The 16293-nt window shown below is 44.1% G+C and overlaps 1 protein-coding gene across 1 annotated transcript; it reads right to left on the bottom strand.

Moving 5' to 3' along the window:
• Positions 1-1967: 1967 nt before the first annotated feature.
• Positions 1968-11644, bottom strand: ZNF394 (zinc finger protein 394). Its single transcript, XM_027610366.2, has 3 exons — positions 10995-11644; positions 8693-8828; positions 1968-3352 (listed from the first exon to the last, which is right to left on the bottom strand). The coding sequence occupies exons 1-3, from the start codon at positions 11445-11447 to the stop codon at positions 2271-2273; spliced, it is 1671 nt and encodes a 556-aa protein (XP_027466167.2). The 5' UTR covers positions 11448-11644; the 3' UTR covers positions 1968-2270.
• Positions 11645-16293: the final 4649 nt, after the last annotated feature.

Raw genomic sequence — 16293 nt, 5'->3', positions numbered from 1 at the left:
TCTCTCTCGCAAATAAATAAATCTTGAAAAAAAGGGAGGGGGCAGCCTGGGTGGTTCACTCGGTTAAGCATCTGCCTTTGGCTCAGGTCATGATCCCAGGGTGCTGGGATGGAGTCCCACATTGGGCGGGGAGACTGCTTCTTCCTCTCCCTCTGCCTGCCGCTCCCCCTGCCTGTGCTCTCTCCCGCTCTCTCAAGTAAATAAAATCTTTAAAAAAGTGGAAAGATAAGATTGGCTTAGGCTTTGTGGCATGCCTCGTTTAATCCACCAGGGACAATAAAGCCAACCCCAGGGGCGCCTGGGTGGCTCAGATGGTTAAGCGTCTGCCTTCGGCTCAGGTCATGATCCCAGAGTCCTGGGATCGAGCCCCACATCGGGCTTCCTGCTCAATGGGGAGCCTGCTTCTCCCTCTCTCCCTGCTCATGCTCTCTCTCTGTATCTCTGTCTCAAATGAATAAATAAAATCTTTAAAAAAAAATAATAAAAATAAAGCCAACCCCATATCCTTCCCTCACCAGTCACATGGGTGGAAAGATGGCTCTGGGAAGTTAAAGAATGATCAAATTTGAAACCCTTTTAGAGCTGGTGTCTCTCATCATGATGCATGTGCACAAGCCGATGGCCCTCCACCATTACTACCACAGAGGTGCTCCAGCTGGGCAGAGGGGAGGCAGGGTGGGGAGAAGAGGCAAGGCATGGTGGGGTGGGAGCTCAGTGCTAACTGCAAGGAAGAAACTCACGTTACTGGATAAGCAGTCAGATCACCTGAGTTCCTTTTTTTTTTTTTTTTTAAGTAGGCTCCACACCCAGCATGGAGCACTGGGCTTGAACTCACAACCCCGAGATCAAAACCCGGGCTGAGATCAAGAGTCAGGTGCTTAACTGACTGAGCCACCCAGGTGCCCCTGCTCACCTAAGTTCTGAAGCGTCAACTGTGAGCCTTCATTTCTTCCTCTCTACCTGGGAATGATGTAAGTCCCTACTTACCTCATAGGGTTGCTAGAAGTCAAATGGAAAAATGTCTATGGGTGCATTTTATGAACAGAGTATTAATGTCAGTGAATACTGGTAGCAAAACAAGCAAGAGCTGAAGGAGCTTCTGCCTTTCGTGACCTTTCGCGGAACACGCTCCAGAGCACTTCCTTATGTCCCATAAAGAAGCCCTGACAGAAAAAAACGTGGTTTAGGCTATTTGATATCACAAAAGCCTCCCTCTCTCCCCAACACACAAAGCTTACTGAAAGGTTTAGGGAGGACTTTCACCAAAAACCCAAAGTTTTCAAATACAGTGCCCTTAATTTAACAAACTTTGAAAATAATACAGTGACAGGAATTAGGGGGGGGTTGGGTAGGGCCTTCTTTTGCTTCTCATTTTTTTCTTTTTTTTTAAAGATTTATTTATTTAGGGCGCCTGGGTGGCTCAGTTGGTTAAGCAACTGCCTTCGGCTCGGGTCATGATCCTGGAGTCCCGGGATTGAGTCCCGCATCGGGCTCCCTGCTTGGCAGGGAGTCTGCTTCTCCCTCTGACCTTCTTCCCTCTCATGCTCTCTATCTCTCATTCTCTCTCTCTCAAATAAATAGATAAAATCTTTAAAAAAAAAAAAAGATTTATTTATTTATTTTGAGAGAGTGAGAATGAGAAAGAGAGAGAGAGAGGGGAGAGGGTCAGAGGGAGAAGTAGGCTCCTCGCTGAGCAGGGAGCCCGATGCGGGACTCGATCCTGGGACTCCAGGATCATGACCGGAGCAAAGAAAGAGAAACTCTGCAAAACTAGTGTTTAAAAAAGTAAAAAATGTAGAATGCCTCTTGTATGCACCAAACTTTACACGGTGTTTTGGATTATTGTGTATTTGAAATCCTGTCCACCATCGAGGTAGAAAGATAATTAAAAAAAAAAAAAAAAAAGGAAAGGAAAGACAACTCTAAGTGACTAAAATATTTCTCAGGGAAGTAAGTGGAGTGGGTAAGGTTTGGGTTCGAAAGTGGAGGTAAGAAGAGACAAGGACAGCACTGTCACACGTCAGAAGACCCTTCCATGGGACCATCCTTGGGAAGGGTGCCCCATTTACGAATTCCTGCTTCACTTCGATGCTCTGTCAGAGCACTTCAAGACTCAAGTCAGACTGACTGTTTTGGGTGTGATGCCCATGGAAATACGATCCACAATTGACTGAAATACTCCAAATACCAAAGAATGTAGTTTCTGGACAATGGGAAAAAACCAACCAACCAACCAAGCAACCAACCAAAATAGCCAGACAGCAGCCATGTCAGAACAGGGGGACTTTATTTCTGTGGATCCTTTGGTGTCGGATAAGGTGTGGACTCTGTCTAAAGCTTTCCCCACATTCAAGACATTTATAAGGCTTTTCCCCAGTGTGGGTCCTCTGGTGTGTAATGAGGGTTGCGCTCTGACTGAAGCGTTTCCCACACACAGAACACCCATATGGCTTCTCGCCGGTGTGGACTCTCTGATGTTTAGAGAGGTCTGAGCACCGTTTGAAGCTCTTCTCACATTCTTCACACGTATAGGGTCTCTCCCCTTTATGTATCCTCTGGTGTCTGAAGCGGTTGGAAGTGCGGCAGGTTTCCCCACATTCGTTACACTTGAAGTGTTTCTCTCCCACGTGGATTCTCTGGTGCCGGTTGAGGTGGGAGCTCTGTCTGAAGCTATCCCCACATTTGGGGCAGGTGTAGGGCTTCTCGCCCGTGTGTGTCCTCTGGTGTTTAATCAGGGCGGCACTCTGACTGAAGCTCTTCCCACATTCTTGGCATTCGTAGGGTTTCTCCCCCGTGTGGATTCGCTGGTGTTTAAAAAGGTCAGAACGCTGCTTGAAACTCTTCTCACAGTGGTCACATCTATAAGGCCTTTCTTCACGGAACTGCCGCCGGATCTCAGAAAAACCCGCCCTGCGGGAATGTTCCTCACTGTCAACAGAGCTGTGAGGCTTCACCCTCTGACGTTTTACTGGGTCTCGACTCTGTTTACAACTGTCCCCCTGTTGGTTCCTGTTAACGGGCCTCTCCACTGTCCGGATGTGCTGATAAGGAACAAAGTTTGAACTCGGGGCAGTGTTCCCAAATTCATTATTTTTGGAGTCTCCCTCTTCCATGGGACCATTCTTGAGATCGGTGGTGCTGGAGAGTCCTTCCTCTTCAGGAGAATTTTCAAGTTTCAGCGGTGAGGGATTTCCTGACTGCTTTTCTACCCTGTTCTCGTGGGTATCACTACACCCAGAAAACGGGGGAGCCTTCCAGTGGGACCCTTCTTGTAGCTGCCCCTGCGGCTCTACTTCTTCTAAAACCTCTTGCTTTGGAATAAATTCTTTGTTCTCGGTTCTGGTTTCCAAACCTGAAACATTAAAAAGAAACATAAAATGGCTGACATTTCACCCCTTTGCAAGAGTGAAACACGCAAGTGCCTGCAGTAAAATAACCCCCCAAAATATTCTCCATGAACCACTCCCCAAGTTAAATTATTTGAATCAACCTGCCAGATGTGCTCGTATTTACCAGTATGAACCCCATTTCTTTCTTTTTATGTTGTGCCTACACCCACAAACCCATCTCTTTTCCCCCTGCTCCACTCCACTGTTGTAGGAGGCACAATGTCATGACAGAGGCATATCTGGAAGGGGTGTCAAGAAGGGCAGGACAGGGGCGCCTGGGTGGCTCAGTTGGTTAAGCGTCTGCCTTCGGCTCTGGTCGTGTTCCCAGGTCCTGGGATCGAGCCCCGCGTTGGGCTCCCTGCTCAGCGGGGAGCCTGCTTCTCCCTCTGCCTCTCCCCCTGCTTGTGCTCTTTCTGTCAAATGAATAAATCTTAAAAAAAAAAAGAAAGAAAGAAAGAAAGAAAGTAGGGCAGGACATCCTGTACCCCATGAATGAAGGATGGTTTAACAAGAGACATTCTAGTCACATGATGAGTTATCGTAACAGATACCACGTGCCTCCAATGTCTGGAGGCAGGGTCTGGGTGGGAGACAAATCTCAGACTGACTGAGAGTCTATAGAGGAGCAGTCAAGCCACCAGATTCCACCCCAATCCAGAATTTTTGCAGCTTACACTCCAGGGACACTGAACTAGATAAGTTCTGGGTTGGGGATGTCAGGCACAGCTGAGAACAGGGGACAGGGACCATTTCCTATCAGGAGAATCAAGTGAAAATGGACACACAGTTGGGAGAAGTTCAGTGCACTGTTTCCTGCTCATGCCCCAAACTGTGAGCTCTGAAGCTGACATCCTCCAGGCAGAAAGGGAAGGGATTTTTATGGCAGGGATTTCATAGGTTTTATTCCCTATTATGTCCCCAACACCTAGAAGAGCACCTGGCTTATCGCTGACACTCAAAATATTTGTTGAATAAATCTCTCTGAGGTAAAACTTGCCAGCCCAGGCCTAACATATAGGAATTCCCAAATAAAACAGCACCTGAGAGCCAAAGCAATGCTGAGAAAGAATAAAGCTGGAGATATCACAACACCAGATTTCAAGATACGCTACAAATCTGTAGTAATCAAAATAGCATGGTACTGGCACAAAATCAGACACATACATCAATGGGACAGAATAGAGAGCCCAGCAATAAACCCACACTTGTGTGGTCAATTACTTGATGACAAACGAAGCATGAGTATACAATGGGGGAAAAGACAGTCTCTCTAATAAACCGTGCTGGGAAAACCGGACAGCTACACGTAAAAGAATGAAACTGGACCACTTTCTAACACCGTACACAAAAATAAACACAAAATGAATTAAAGACCTAAATGTGAGACCTGACACCATAAAAATGCTAGAAGAGAGCACAGGCAGTAATTTCTCTGAATTGGCTGTTTTCTACATATGTCTCCAGAGGCAAGGGAAACAAAAGCAAAAATAAGCAATTGGGATTATATCAGAATAAAAAGAGCTTTTGCAGAGGGCACCTAGCTCGCTCATTTGGTGGAGCATGTGACTCTTGATCTCAGGGCTATGGGTTTGAGCCCCAGGTTGGGTGTACAGATTACTTAAAAATAAAACCTTAAAAAAAAGAAATAAGAAGGGGCAGGGAAGAAGCTGATGCAATCAGTCCACAAGTTCCAACATCCAAATAAAAGAAATCCCAGAAAGAAAACAGGAAAAAAATGAGGTAAAAATAAACAGGTGGCTAAGTATATAAAAAAATACTAGAAAAATTTTCTCGCAACTCAAAGACATGGGTGTCTATGTTACAAGGAAAATGAATGAAAAAAAAAAAACCCTCACACTAAGTCACTTCATTCTGAAACTTTATGTTAGCAGGAGTAAAGAGGAGATTCTAAAGGCTTCTATGCAGAACAAACAGACCACACACCAAGGATAAAATATCACAATGGCATCCAATTTCTTCTAGCAACATGGCAAGCTAGCCAGAATATTCAGTCTTCAAAATGTAAAATCATTCATTCATTTATTTGAGAGAGGGTGAGGGGAGTGTGCGCAGGGGTTGGGGCAGAGAGAGAATCCAAGCAGACTCCATGCTGAGCCCAGAGCCTGACGTGGGACTTGATCTCACGACCATGGGATCATGATCTGAACCGAAGTTGAGTCTGATGCTTAACCAACTGAGCCACCCATTAACCCTGTCAGCAAAATCATTTCTAATGGGGAATCCAGCCATACTATGATTCGGATGTGCGAGAGGAATAGAGACATTTTCAGACATGCAAACTTTCAAAAAATTAAGCTCCTGAGTATATGTTCTCTAGAAGATACTAGAAGATGTCCTCCATCAAACTGAGGTAGGTAAACCAAGGATGAAAATGGTCCAGGAAAGAGAAAAGGAATTCCAGGGTGACAGTGAAAGAAGGTTTTGGGGACAACAGTTGTGTAACTTCTCTCCAGGAAGCCCATTCACACTGGAGCAGAAGAAGCTTCTGGAGGATTCCTCCAAGGGGAGTATGAAACTGATGGTGTATCTGATACATCTGAACATACAGTTTTACATTTCTAACAGGGAGCCTGTGCGTGAACTCACGTTCAATAGTTAGAAAAGCAAAACTAAAAGTTGTAAAATAAGACATATAATCATATAAGCTATGTGAGTGAATACAGGTAATATTTTCACAGCTGGAACACTGAAACATTACACATCGATATACGAAAGGACTGATTTAACTATAATGAGAGAATCACAGATGGCTAAATGTGTGTGTGTGTGTTGGGAGGCATAATTCCTGTCTTCTTCAGGAGACAGTCAAGGGATAATGCCTGAAATCGGGGAAAAAAATAGCCCAATAAGCATCCTATTTAGGACTATGAAAATAAATACTAGTGAAAAACAAATAAAAGATTTTAAAGTTGTTGTCTCTGCAAAGTTGGAATCAGGACTGAGAAGGGCCTGGTATTTTCCTAAGATTGGAAAAACACAAACCACCAAATAAAAGATTGAAAAATCTGAGCATAGCTGACCCTCAAACGAGTGTTTAAACTGTGCAGGCCCACTCATGTAAGGGTTTTTTTGGTAAAGACAGTACAATACTGTAAGAGTATTTTCTCTTTATGATTTTCTTTAAGAAGGATTTTTTTTGTGCATGTTGAATGCATTTTTTTTTAAGATTTTTAATTTATTTTTTGACAGAGAGAGAGACGACGAGAGAGGAAACACAAGCAGGGGGAGTGAGAGAGGGAGAAGCAGGCTTCCCACTGAGCAAGGAGCCTGATGCGGGGCTCGATCTCAGGACCCTGGGATCATGACCTGAGCCGAAGGCAGACGCTTAACCGACTGAGCCACCCAGGCGCCCCCCTTATGATTTTCTTAAGAACATTGTAGGTAATACATGTAACATACAAAATATGTGTTCATCGACTGTTTATGTTATCCATAAGGCTTCCAGTCAATGGTAGGCTATGAGTAATTAAGTTTTTGGGGAGTTAAAAGTTGTATGTGGAGTTTTGACTGGGGGGGAAGGGGCTGGTACCCCTAACCCCTGCATGTACGAGTCAACTGTATATTAAAATTTTTAAATTCTACATAACTAAAGATGTCATTGTGAAAAGAAAAGCCACTTATATAACCAGTAAAACAACAAAGAGTTAATAACAAAAATACAAAGAACTTCCACAAAACAATTAAAAAAATAACAGAGGGAAAGGAAGGGAGATAGGATATAAACAGGCAATTCATAGAATGTTCAAAACAAAAATCTGAAAAGATATTTAGCCCAGTAGGGATCATCAGGGAAATGCAAGTTAAAACAATAAGATACCATTCATTCATTAATCCACCTGGTATTTATTGAGCGCCTACTGTGTGCCAAGCACTATTCCAAGGTCTTGGGATATATTAGAACCAAGCAGACAAAATCCCCCCCACTTTGTGGAGTTTACATTCTAGAAGGGGTGGTCAGACAATAAAATAAACATAACATAAATTATACAAGAAGTCAGAGGGTGACAAATGCTATGGACCAAGTCGAGGAAGTTAAGGGATCGGTCAGCAGTGTGGGAGAAGGAGACAGTAAAGGCAAACTGCAGGGCGCCTGGGTGGCTCAGTTGGTTAAGTGACTGCCTTCGGCTCAGGTCATGATCCTGGAGTCCCTGGATCGAGTCCCGCATCGGGCTCCCTGCTCGGCGGGGAGTCTGCTTCTCCCTCTGACCCTCCCCCCCCTCATGTGCTCTCTCTCTCATTCTCTCTCTCTCAAATAAATAAAATCTTTAAAAAAAAACAAAAAAGGCAAACTGCAGTATTAAACATGATGGTCAGGTCAGGCCTCACTGAAGACTGAAATCTGAGCAAAGGCTTGAAACAAGTCAGGGAGTTTGCTTAGTGGAGATCTGGAGGAAGATTATTCCAGGCAGAGGGATCAAATAGAGAAAGAACAGGAGGCAGGATGCCCACCATGTTCAAGGAGCAGCAAGGTCAGTGGGCTGAAGCACGGTGAGTGAGGGGCAGAGTAGGAGAGGAGTGGGCAGGGTGACGGGGCCTTGTCACATTAGGCTTTTACTCTGCGTGAAACAGAGAACCAATGCAGGTTCTGAGCATATGTGTGATGTAATGTAGTATTTCAAAAGGAATACGTGAGTTACTGTGTTACATCACGCCATCAGTTTTGAACAGTAAATGTTGACAAGGATGCAGAGAAAGAATTCTCACATATTGCTGGTAGGAGCCCAAACTGGTTACAGTCCTGAATAGCAAGATGGGCAAACATGTCTAAGTCTATTCTCTTTAGGAGTTCCTATAAAGGAACACAGAATGATTCAAGAATGTTTGATGTGATGCTATTTGTAACGGTGAAAACCTAAAAGCTTTGATGTCCACTGATAGGACAGTGGATAAATGAATTCTGGACTATTCATACAGTGAAATAGACAAGTGTTAAAATGAATAAACGAGAGCTACATATGTCGACATGGATAAATCTCAAAAATGTAATGCTGGGAAAAAAAAGGCAAGGTGCAAAAGAATCATACAGGAATATATTAAAATATTGAAATATTAAAATTTGATAAACCCGGGTGGTAGATACACAGGTGCCCATTATATTTTTTATATTTTTCTGTATCTATTTTATTCAAAATGAACCAAAATAAAAAGCTGAATCTATCATCTAACAATATAGAACAGCAAGGTCCTGTTGGCTCACAAAAGAGACACTAACGGATCTCAACCTGGGTATGTGACTGGCCCTCCACAAATCACACACAGCTTGAAACAAAGTCAGCACTTACTCAGCGAGACCAGCGAGACCGTGTTTCTACGGTCCTTCAGTGCGCTCTCCGGGCAGAAGTCCCTCTGAGCTGGGTCCAGACGGTCCCACTCCTCCCAGGTTAGAGACACAGCCATATTCTCAACCGTCACCAACTCCTGAAACAACATGAGACCTCTACTCAGTGCCTGCTGTCCCAGGACAGCATAAGTGACCACTCATCTCAGGATGAGGCCAGACTCCAGAGGAATCTGCAAACACTGAGCAGAAAGCCCTAGGAATCAAGTTAACAACCATGGCTACTGAGTCTTTTCCAGTGAGTCTTGTACTGACTGGAGTTTCAAAGGAACAAAGACAGAGGCTGAAATTCTCTTGCAATCCTGAAAAGCTTTTCTGTGGACCGTCCACACTAATGTGGGGAAAGAGCAAAATCTCTGAGTTGTATCACTGTGATTTATCAAATAGGAAATCTGATCTAGATTAAAAATATACAGGTAAGCAGGAAGTCCCAAATTGCAGGGCTGGCTCTGAGACTCGGTTACCTCATGTGTGAAAAACATACAAATAATTTAAGAAGATGAAGGTAGCTCACTGACAGCAGGTGTTCAATAAAATTTACTTTCCCTTCCCTTGACCATTGCATAAGGTAATTATCCAGAAAGATGATCTTTTGAGGTAGCTTATTTAAATGTAAGTTGACCATTCACAGAAGGTAAAGCCATAGTTCTTAGAAAGGGAAGGTTCTAACACTAGTGTGGAGAGATGTCAGTCTAGGTTTCAGTGATGGGTCACAAATGGACTCCAAGGATCTCTCACTAAAAGATAGGAAAGGGAAATATATTTTTAAATTTTCTATATGTTATGTTTTGACATCTTAAAAAAAAAATCTTTCTGGCTAGGGAGACTGCCCTTCCCACAGCTAGTCAATTCTTAGAGAGAGCAAAAGGCTCAGCCAAGACTATTTAATCTCAAGCCATACCTCCTCTACCTGGCCTGTATACTGTATCTTCTTCATTCTAGGATCAGGTATCAAACCAACTAGGGACCAACCCTATAGGTTAGAGCCTGCTGAAATTATTCAAACCAACCAATCCTAAACTGTTCCCCCTACCCTGCCTTGTCTTTCCCTGGGAAACCTCAGTACAGGCTCTGGCCTAAACTTTCCCCTTTGCTCCAGTTTTCTGCCTCCTGACCACCCCAGGTGTCCTTCCTAGGAAGCTCTGAGGGCCATGATGTGCCTCCTCTTTCTAAGATCTGAGTATAATAAAATTTGTTTTTTCCTGAGCCTTGCCTCCGCTTCCTTGTAAAGGAAAATCACATTCCTGTGTGTCTCTTCTACTTTCAATACTCTGAATATTTTCACTACAATACTTCACTTCTGACACCAGATGTAGGGGTTTTCACATATCAGGCAATTCTGTAATACCAGCTGGGTGTCCTAAAGTTTAACTCAATTCTGATACTATCTACCTGGATATAGAGTCAGATCCCACAGGTTAAGGGCCCGGTCCCACAAGACTATACTCCCCTCCCAACTTTGGAAGCCAACCACAAGTAGTAGGTCTCCAGGTTACCCACAATTCTTGTCTGACTTGGCCACAAATCAGAGGTTCCCATGACCTCCCCTTCCCAATTCGACTCTTTGCCTGAAGAGCTCACAGCACATAGGGAAACACTTAGATTCGCCAGTTTATTACAAAAAGATATGATAAAGGATACAGATGAACAGCCAAATGAAGAAATGCATAGTGAGGTCTGAGCGGTCAGGAGCACATGAGCTTCTGTCCCCAAAGAGTTGGGGTTTTTCACCCTCTGGGTACAAGGATGTGTTCACCAGTTGGAAGCTCTCTGAATCTCACACTATTGGGATTTTTATGGAGGCTTCACCACATAGGCATGATCAGTAAACTCCATTATAGCCCCTCTCGCCTCTCCAGAATACCGTTACCAACTGTAGGAGGACGGGGGTCGCTAAACTTCTAAAATGTAAAACAGAGTGGTAGAGAATTGCTGTTCTAGCCCAAGTCGTTAACGACATGAAGCCACGTTCCACCCGTCACCTTTCTTCCCCAAATAATCTAGTTAAACAGGGTGTCCTGCGATGGGTAAACAATGCTCCCACGTTGGTTTTGTGCTCAGAGGTCTATAACTCAAGGATCATTTCCTGGATAGATTTACTTGTCACTGTTTCCAACGAAAAGAAAGTTTCATGCACATCCCGAAGTTAGGACAAAATGTAGTAAGGAAAGAAGGCCTGAAACTCACAGCAGCCCGTACACCTCTATTCCCTACACCCCCGCCACCAGAATACTTTCACTCCTCACCCGGGGTGGGGCCCCATCAAGCGCTCTCTGAAAAGCGCGCACCGCGGCCGCAGCCTTCTCCCCGCTCTGCGGGCAGTGCCTCCGCACCCAGGCCTGGAGTTCTTGGGGCAGGATGCTCAGGAACTGCTCCAGCACCAGCAGCTCCAGGATCTGCTCCTTCGAGTGCATCTCGGGTCTCAGCCACCGGCGACAAAGTTCCCTGAGCCGGCTTAGCGCCTCTTCAGGTCCAGCCACCTCCTGGTAACGGAACCGCCTAAAATGCTGTCGCGACTTTTCCGGATCCTGACAGTCCCCAGGCGCGTCGGGCTCCTGACCTCCGGGAGAGTCTTCCTCCACTTTCACTATCAAAAGTCCATCACGCAGAGACGGCGCGGCGACCCTGGACCTCGCAGCTGCCATCCAGGCTCCTGCCTCAGCGTCAGTGACTTGACTCGCGGTCAAGCTCGAACTCATCTTCCTCTGGCGCCTGCAGACTTTCCCGGAGTTCTGCCTTCAGGGGACAAGACAGCAAACCCTGCAAAAAGCAGCGGAACTAATCAGACTTCCCCAGAGCAGCGGCTCCCGACTATCCCGTCCCCAGCAGGGCCCTACCCTACCCGACCCCTCCGATACTCCTCCCACCCGCAGGTATTCCCCCCACAACCCGCTACGCCCGGTGACAAAAAGTACTAAAAAATCAGGCCGGAAGTGCGTGACCGACTCCCTGCGGTGCCCTCCCCTCCCGGGCATTTCCGGGGCCTCTCTAGGCGCCCTGGAGGAGTGAGGTCCATCTCGGTGGTTTGCCGTCCCGTTACTTCCAGAGATACTGTGTGTGTACCCTCCTGGAGGCGCTTACGGTCGTTGAGCGCGACAGAACTAAATGATACTTATTTTACAACTTGAATGTCATTTTTAAACACATTGTCCGTGAGTAAAGTTTTGTAAATTTTGTTGCAGGAAAAGATAAAACTCCCAACTGTACAGTGAATGGTAAACAATCATCCATCCATATGGTATTTATTTATACAAAAAAGCTTTGTAGAGTAACTGCTACACTCCCAGGCATCCTGCTTGACACTACGGCTACAAAACTGAGTAAACATAGTCTCTATCCTCAGTCTCCTAAGAGAGTCAGACACTTAGATCGTTACAGGACACGGTGGTAAATGCAACACTTTGGCATGTATGAACAGTACATTTGTACGACCAGGGGTGGAAATAATCATGGCTGATGGCGAGGGTACGATGAAAGACTTCACCTAGGAGATTAAAGCTTAAAATGTCCATGTGGGCTGAAGACATATTTTATTTTATTTATTTTTTAAAGATTTTATTTATGTAATTTGACAGGCAGCGAGCGAGAGAGGGAATACAAGCAGGGGGAGCAGGAGAGGGAAAAGCAGGCTCCTGGCTGAGCAGGGAGCTTGATGCTGGGCTCAATCCCAGAACCCTGGGATCAAGACCTGATCTGAAGGCAGAGGCTTAACGGACTGAGCCACCCAGGCACCTCAGAATCTGTATTTTTAAAATATCCCCAGGTGATTTGTATACACATGAATTGAGAAGCAGTGATCAGATGAACATTTCTGACCAGTACAAAATTTAAATAGTGTGTGTAAATAGATTACCTTTGTCCTTATCGGGACACATAAATATTTTGTGTGACAATGTGAAGCAGAGTTGTATTTCAGGGGAAACTGTGGAAGGAATGGAGATCCACCGCAGGTATCTTGCACTAAACTTTAATTCAGTTTGCAACAGGAAATTTGGTCATTTTTAAACTTTATTTAAAAATATTTTATGATGGGGCGCCTGGGTGGCTCAGTTGGTTAAGCGACTGCCTTCAGCTCAGGTCATGATCCCGGAGTCCCGGGATCGAGTCCCACATCGGGCTCCCTGCTCAGCAGGGGGGTCTGCTTCTCCCTCTGACCCTCTTCCCTCTTGTGCTCTATCTCTCTCTCTCTCAGATAAATAAATAAAATCTTTAAAAAAATATTTTATGATGATATGATTTTGACTCCAGGACTCTATTATGTGACTGCAGCTCATTATAGTGTGTTTGAAAATATAAAAACCGAAGACTTATTTAAGTATCGTGGAAAGAGCTTAACCTTTGGATCCCATGTAGTCAGAAAAGTCAGAAGCAGAAAACAATCTAGCTATTTAATAGAGAAAGATTTTTCTAGTGGTTTTTTTCTTGCTTCAAGAAACAATATATAATAAAAATACAATAGTCATGTTTTACATGTTTCATATCCATTTATACTTTAACAACGTTCAGAAGACAAATCATGCAATTGAAATGAAAAAATACTGTGCATTGGTTTAACATTTACATGAAATCATCTGCATTATTTATTTAACAAGTGAAGAATTATCCAAGTTATATGTTGTAGGTAAATTCATTTTAAAAATTTATCTATTTAAATGAGTACAATTAATATCCTGATTTATGAATGCCAAGTCCCAAGCAAGGTCAGAATTCCATAAGACATCTCTATGGACTAAAGTTTAAATTACAAGCTAATGATTTATCCAAAAGTTGTGCAAAAGCACAGGGAGTCAACCCCTACTTTATGCTTTAGCAGGTAAGTGGCTGTACTAGTCTGTTTGGGATCTGTTTTGGTTAGACATTAACAGGCCACGAAAGAGGCAAAGGCAGATTTTTCAGGATTTATCTTTATGACAAATCCACCTCTAGAAAAACAACTTCATTATTCTCAAGGCTCAGGTTTGTCATTCTAGAAATTTGGAGCAATATATAAATAATTTAATGACATAACTGGTCCCACATTTATTTTTTTTTAAGATTTTATTTATTTATTTGAGAGAGAGAGAGAGTGAGAGACAGACAGCACGAGAGGGAAGAGGGTCAGAGGGAGAAGCAGACTCCCCGCTGAGCAGGGAGCCCGATGTGGGACTCGATCCCGGGACTCCAGGATCATGACCTGAGCCAAAGGCAGTCGCTTAACCAACTGAGCCACCCAGGCACCCCTGGTCCCACATATATATCTGATCTCTCCAAATGGTCTGAAAGTCCCTGGAAGGCAGAAACTTTGTATGAGTCTACTTATTCATCTCTGTGGGAATGTTATCACAATCCAGCAGGAAGTCAAAAGTTCTTTTCCCAGTATTGCGGGATGAGGCTTCCAGTAGGGCCACGTGGCCAAGGATGGGCAAAGGAATTAAGGACAGAATGCAAATTCCTAAGTACAGGCAAACCTAGCTTCAGAAAATATCCATTTATATAACTAATTATGGAATCTGGAAGTGAATAGCAAGTACTGTGAGGGCAATACAAGCATATCTCATCCCCTCCCATCAAGGTGGTCTGCTCACCAGCTGATTACCAGTCAGGTTCTACCAGCTCCTGCCTCTGGGTCGTGTGACTATGGGCTCTAATCATGACATACTGTCTCACCTTCAAAAAAAGAATTGGGAAAATAATTTAAAAATAGGGCAAGGATAAATGGGGCCACGGATAAAATGAGATTACAAGTTGCCTACTGTAAACTCCTGTGTACTGGCAAAAGATAGCTCACAATTTGGCTCCGAAAAGCCTCAGCTGCCAATGCAAGAGGAAAACAAGATCAGTTACATGATATGCAGCGTGCCTTGGGTAAAAGCAAACTATTAATAGTAGCTTAGGAGAAATCCAGCTATTCTTGATATCAAGTGGGAAGAGAAATTTCCCATGACTGCCCAGGAAAAGGACACTGTGTGACATAGTGGACAGTGTCTTAAGATCTCTGTAATAGATAAAATTAATGGATTTTAATGCCCTTTCAATGTTAGCTGATGACAAGTACTAAAGCACAATTCAAAAGAGCTAATTCTGTGAAGGAAGAAAAAGAGTGTGGTTTAAGATTCAGCTCTCTGAAGGTCTGGTTTAATATAAAGACAAAATTCAAAGCGCAGCTCTTTCCAGACCTTTTACCCTGCCATGCAGGCTGATGGTTATGTGAAAAGTCCATTTCCAGTACTAACTGGATCACCACCCTTTTCTCTCCTCTTGATAGTATCTTATTGCGGTATATTGCAAAAATGGCCAAGAAAGTAAAACAAAAAGTATAGAAATACACTTTGCAGTTCCTCCCTGAGGGACTGGAGTCTATTTCCGTTGAATAGAAGTGGAGTCTATTTCCCCACCCTTTGAATTTGGGCTGGTCTTGTGGCGTGATCTGACCAACAGAATGCGGCAGAAGTGACACTGTCTGAGTTTCAAGCCTCAGGATCAAGAACCTTTGCAACTTCTGGTCTGTTGCTTTTGTTGTAACCTGCCACCACCAAGCGAACAAGTCTGAGCTAGGCTGCCAGGTGATGGAAAACGTGTGGCCCACATGCCTCCTAGCACTCCAACTGACAATCAGCCAATCCCCAGAAGGAGAAGTGCTTATCTCACCCACAGCTGACCACAGACAAAAGGAGCCCAGCAGAAAAGTCACCCAGCTATGCATGGACCAAATCACCAGCCCACAGAGTCATAAGCAAAATAAGTGGTTGCTTTTTTAGGTCACTAAGTTTGATGTGGTTTATTTATGCAACAAAAACTAACAGACATACTTTTAAAAACCAGAGTAACTCAAGTCACAATTTTTTTAAAATGTTCTTAATTCTTTTTTTTTTAAAGATTTTATTTATTTATTTGACAGAGAGATAGGCACAGTGAGAGAGGGAACACAAGCAGGGAGAGTGGGAGAGGGAGAAGCAGGCTTCCCGCCGAGCAGGGAGCCCGATACGGGGCTTGATTCCAGGACCCTGGGACCATGACCTGAGCCGAAGGCAGATGCTTAACAACTGAGCCACCCAGGCGCCCCTCAATTCACAATTTTAACAAAAAAGATAAAATACTTAGGAATGAACATAACAAGCTATGTGCAAAATATATGAAGAAAACTAAAACACTCCTGAAGGATCCAAAATTAGGCTTTCTTCCCCCACGAACGGAAAAACATACCATGTTCTTGGACAGGAAAATCAACTTTATAAGAATGTCAATTCTAAGTGAATATAAATTAAAAATGATCCCAATAGAGACTTCTCTCTGGAACTAGAAAAACTGAATCTAAAGTTAAATTTGGAAAAGAACTAAAGAAGCAAAAATATCTCGAAGAAGAAACAGAACTGGGGACATTTGCCCTAAGAGATATTAACACCAAGGGCGCCTGGGTGGCTGAATCGGTTAAGCATCTGCCTTGGCTCAGGTCATGATCCCAGGGTCCTGGGATCTAGCCCCGCATCTGGCTCCTTGCTCAGTGGGGAGCCTGCTTCTCCCTCTGCCCCTGCCTGCCGCTCCCCCTAATTGTGCTCTCTCTCTGTG

Source organism: Zalophus californianus, chromosome 10, assembly GCF_009762305.2.
Source record: "Zalophus californianus isolate mZalCal1 chromosome 10, mZalCal1.pri.v2, whole genome shotgun sequence".
NCBI lineage: Eukaryota > Metazoa > Chordata > Mammalia > Carnivora > Otariidae > Zalophus > Zalophus californianus.
The sequence above is the reverse complement of the archived record's forward strand: the minus strand, read 5'-3'. Positions and strand labels throughout refer to the sequence as shown.